The sequence below is a fragment of the Branchiostoma belcheri genome, unplaced genomic scaffold, assembly GCF_001625305.1.
Source record: "Branchiostoma belcheri isolate BF01 breed outbred unplaced genomic scaffold, Haploidv18h27 scaffold47, whole genome shotgun sequence".
Lineage (NCBI taxonomy): Eukaryota > Metazoa > Chordata > Leptocardii > Amphioxiformes > Branchiostomatidae > Branchiostoma > Branchiostoma belcheri.
The window spans coordinates 1,281,315-1,286,654 of record NW_017804098.1 but is presented as its reverse complement, the minus strand read 5'-3'; the positions used below and the strand labels follow the sequence as shown (position 1 = coordinate 1,286,654).

General features: G+C 47.1%; 1 protein-coding gene across 1 annotated transcript in view; it reads left to right on the top strand.

Annotated features, from left to right (window-relative positions):
- Positions 1 to 5,340, top strand: part of LOC109479189 — a 33,190-nt gene that overhangs the window by 9,631 nt on the left and 18,219 nt on the right. The window contains 1 exon segment of the mRNA XM_019781080.1: positions 1,412 to 1,524. Coding sequence (XP_019636639.1) covers positions 1,412 to 1,524 — 113 coding nt within the window.

Here is a 5,340-nt window from a genome sequence, read left to right as displayed (position 1 = left end):
ACCGTGCAAGGCATATACGACACAGATGTAGAATCCTACACCTTCAGCTCAACGGAAGAATACAGAAAATACCTTGCGGAGAAATCGGCCGTCACTTCTGCCAAGGCCATGTTCCAGGAAGAGATCAACAAGGCTTCTGGACATGTAGCAGTGGGTGGAGCGTTTGGACTTGGTTGGTCAGCAGGAGGAGGAAGATCAAGTCAGAGGGGCACATCCAGCCAATCATCAGGCTTCAGTGCCAGCTCCTCTGCCAGCGCTCGTCTTGGTGAGAAGCAGACACAAACATTCATGGCCATGCTGGAGATAAACATATTCAGGTAATAAATGATGATTCTTCTTTTACAGGTCAAATATCCCCTAATATAAATTGCTGAATATGTTTCTTTTTTCCTGTACAAAATAATAGTACCAAATGCCAACTAGAGTTCCAGGATCTTATACCTTCACTGAAGGTGTTAGCCTTTATTACTAAGAAATTATAGATTAATCCCCTGATTGTGTAAGTAGGATCCTCAATAATTTCCATCAATCATATCATGTTAATCATACCATGTTGATCATATCCTACACCAAAAGGCGTTGCATTGTAACAAAGAATGCCATTATAGTATTTCCTCATAAATTATGCAAATGGAACTCCTTATTTAAATAAGTCACGTTTAATGATGTTTACCTTCACTTACCATTCATATTCCAAGTATAAAATTCCAGGCAGTTACCGAAATGGAATTATAACATTTTCTCATTATTTATGTAAATTAGGTTCTCATTTGCATAATCAATATCTACCTGTGTTTCTCTTGTTCTTAACTACAGATGTCACAAGCTATCATGGAAAGCAGCTGATTTTAAGTATTTGCTCATTAATTATGCAAATCACAGCCATAATAGCATAATTGTAAGATCATTATGCCAAGCACCACCTAATCTATCTACATACCAAAAATCACGACGATCCATCAATCGGTTCTTGAGTTATCCGCCTTTAAAGATTTTTCAACAAACGCTTCTGCAGTTCCAGAGCGAGCAGCTATGGGGCTCAAACGCATGTCACTTCATTCCAAGTACAAGAGCTCTCTATCATGTAAATCGTGACCCCAGCATGTCTAGATCACAAGATGTCAAAACCAGAAGTTATGCTGCAGTACCATGACAGGCCGCCAGGGGGCTCAAAATCGAGTAATTTTTAGGTCTTAGCAAGACCTAGCTACCTACCAAACATCGAGACAACCCATCAAAGCATTCATGAGTTATCGTGTTTACACACACACACACACACACACACACACAAAAAGATACACGAACGCCCTAGAAAACATAACCTTCCTGGCGAAGGTAATGAGGGATCATTGGGCTATTTAGCTTTGAAAAGTGAATGACCTGCTACTATCTTGTGTTTCGTGATACCTAGATATGAGATCTTCATGGACGACGTGACGCCTGAACAGTTAAACGTGGGTTTTCTACGAGATTTTATTTCCCTGCCTGAGTCCTACTTCTCTCCCGGGGCAGAAATTATCTTCCGTAAGTAGAAAAATATTTAGTTTAGGTACATGGAATCCATTTAGTTCATAAACTAAGGCAAATACATTCAAGTCCAAATGACCAAATAAAATACATACTGTAGTGTTCTCTCCAACACTCAAATAAGACTCTTACACCGACAGACTTTTCATGACTGTATTCTACGGTGTTATTCTGTACAGTGAGGTAGGAGGGCTGACTCAACATCTGGAATGTGTTATACTGCGTGGGCAAGGTTACTGGCTAACTCTAAATCATTAACTTGTTTCACATCACTACATCCCTCCTTTCCTTAGACTTGCGTTATACAACAACTATAGAACTCATGCATTACCTTTATCTGTTAACTTCATGCATTACGCTACTTTAGGGCCTTCTAATTCATGCAAGTCTACTCATGCAGTATATAGTCCATTCTCGTAGTATCTTTTCCAGTCCGTTTCTTTTGAAATCATTGTCCGTTCAGCTCTGTTATTACAGGGTCAGTCTATCTGGAGGTTTCACGTTCCTCCCCGAACGAGTCACGTAAGTGCCTGTTGTCGGTGCACTTATTTTCTCAGTCTCTGGCATTCTCTCTGGTTGTCCTGTGTCTTCTCCGGCGTTGGTGTTTCCCTCAGAATCGTTGATTTCGGGCTCTGCGTATTTCTTAACGAACGATGCGTTTCGTTTGATGATTTTCCCTTCTGGATCCTGCACCGTAACTTCTCCTCCGTTCTTGTGTATTACTCGACATGGACTCGTTTGGTAGTTCGGTGAGAACTTGTCTCTCTTCTCCTGTCTCAGCAGAACACGATCTCCCGGTTCTAGGTTGTTCTCGACGGCCTTACGCTTCTTGTCTGCGTATTATTTCGCCGTTAGTTTTCTCCCATAATCCCGGTCTCGGATTTCCTCGTTCATCAAGGTTGTCTCTCTCGGTAGTTCGGGTAGCTTTGACTTCATCTCCCGCCCGAACATTAGCTTGTACGGTGTCTCGCCCATCGTCACCTGCGGGGTTGATCTGTATGCTTTCAGGAATTTCTGGATTTCCTGTCTCCAATCCTTCCCCTCGATTCTCGCAATCTTGATGGATTTCAGCAGGGCTCTGTTCTGCCTCTCGACTTCACCGTTAGCTTGCGGCCATAACGGCGTCGTTCTCCGGTGTTCAATGCCTTGTTCCCGGAGGTATTCTGTGAACTCTGTGCTGACAAACTGTGGACCATTGTCCGTACGCAATGTTGAAGGATTTCCGAATCTCGCGAAAATAGGGTCTAGTGCCTCTATTACCTTCTTGCTTGTCGTTGTCTTCATGATCGCGATCTCATAGTAACGACTGTAGTAATCCACCACGACTAGGATATGTTCCCCGGTGGGTAACGGTCCTAGTAGATCCGCGCTGCAATCTTGCCACGGTCCTTCTGGTGGTTTTGTCCTCATCATCGGCTCTGGTGGTTGTTGCTCGGACACCACTTGGCATCCATGACAGCGTTTGCACATCTGCTCAACGTCTGCTTCCATCTTCGGCCACCATACCTTCGTTCGTAGTCGATTCTTCGTCTTCTGGACTCCTTGATGTCCCTCGTGGGCCAACTTAAGAACTGTTTTCCGCAGCTCTCGCGGTATCACGATTCGAGTCCCTCGTAACACCAGTTGCCCATACGTACTCAACTCGGTCTTCACATGACCGTATGACGGGATTGGACAGTTTTCCCACTGTCCACTGTGGATACACGTCTTCACTTGCATCAGCTCTGGGTCCTTAGCCGATGCCTGCTCGATTTCTCTCGGTGTCAGACTCACCGGCGTGCTTGCCTCAACGATGGCTCTGACGTAGTCGTAGTCTTCTCCTCTCTCCCCATTCTTCGACTTGTTGTTCAGCCTGGATAGTGCGTCCGCAATATTCGTCTTCCCGGGAGGATATACGACCTTGAAGGGATAGGCCTGAAGCCTCAGCACCCATCGCTCTACCCGCGCGGACGGCTTCGACGTTCGCGTGTAGATATGCTCTAGTGGACGATGATCCGTCTCTAGCTCGAACTCGCGTCCGAACGTGTATAGGTGGAATCGTTCACATGCCCAGACTAGCGCTAACGCTTCCTTCTCTGTCTGGCTGTATCTGCGTTCAACTTCCGACAACTGTCGAGACGCATACGCGATCACTCGCCACCTCTCCTCTTGAAGCTGTAACAACACTGCACCCAGTCCTACAGGTGAGGCGTCTGCCACGATACGCGTCTTTCCTGTGGGTGCGAAGTACGCCAACGTCTCCGTACTTGTGATCTTCTCTTTCAGCCGCTTGAAACTCTCTTCCTGCTCTGAGTTCCACTTGAACTCTACACCTTTGCGTGTTAGCTTTTGTAATGGTTCTACCAACGTGTCCAGGTCCGGTACAAACTTCGCCACGTAATGTACCAGTCCTAGGAACGACCTCACTTCCCCAGCCGTCTTCGGAGCCTCTGCATCTCGGATTGCTGCTATCTTCTCATCGCTTGGCTTGATCCCGTCCGGCGTAACTACGTGTCCAAAGAACGTTAACTTCGGTACCCGGAACAAGCACTTCTCAGGGTTTACCGTCAAGCCAGCCTGCTGGATCTTATCCAGGGCGTGATGCAGTCTCTCGTCGTGTTCCCGATTACCTCTCCCGTGGATGATGACATCATCTGCGATGTTTACTACTCCCTCACACCCACGGAGAACTTCTTTGACCAGCTGTTGGTACTTTTCGGGAGCCGATGATATCCCGAACATCAGACGTTTGTACCGGTAGAGTCCTCTGTGTGTCACGAAAGTTGTGATGTGGCGGCTCTCCTCCTTCAGTGGCACCTGGTGAAAACCCCACTTCAGGTCCAGCTTGGAGAACACCGTACTGCCATTCAGGTCATGTAGCACGTCTTCTACCGTCGGGATCGGCTGTCGTTCTCTCACTATGGCTTCATTTGCACGTCTCATGTCGACTACACACGCGTATGTCTCCATCCTGCTTGGGTACTACTACCAGCGGTGAAACCCAACCTGTTGGTTCCTCCGGGACAACTTCTATAATGTCCATCTCCAACAGTTCGTCCAACTTCTTGTCTACTTTGTCCCTCAAGCCATATGGTACCCGTCTCAATGGCTGTGCTATTGGTCGCACCGTCTCGTCAATGTGTAGGGTTACCTCTCGCTCCTTCAAGAGTCCTACACCTGTGAATGCATCTTTGTATTTCTCACGCTCCTCTGCCGTCAGACCTTCCTGGAGGTTGTTTACTTGACCCGTCTGCACTGGGCCAACTCGCAGCACCCCCAGCTTCTCTGCTGTTTCCTTACTCAGCAGATTTCTTCCAGGTCCATCCATCACCACTACTTCTGCCTCTGTCGCAGCCGCATTTGATAGACAGACTACTTCTGCCTTGAATGTCCCCAATGTGGGTAGAGGTTTGTTGCTTCCATAGGCATAGAGATTCCTGCCGCCTTTCCTCTGATCTCTGACCTCTACTCTCTGCCCCTTCAAACTCTCCCAGGTTCCTTTGCTGATTATGTTACATGTAGCTCCGGAGTCGATAAGGATGCCTGCTACACCTACACCTCCAATCTCCACATCTATGGTGCCTGTTCTCTTCTGAGCCTGGCCATCCATACTGAACACATAATGATCGGTCCCTGGGTCTGTTTCTCCTTGTACACTGTTACACGTGGAGCCAGACTTCTTGACTTCTTGACCTCTCTTGCCCCGGCACACGGCTCTAAAGTGGTTCAGCATTCCACAATTACTACACTTCCTTCCCCGGGCTGGGCATCTGTCATCTTTAGCAAAATGATCCGACCTTCCACAGGCAAAGCAACTTCCTGCCCTTGGGTTTC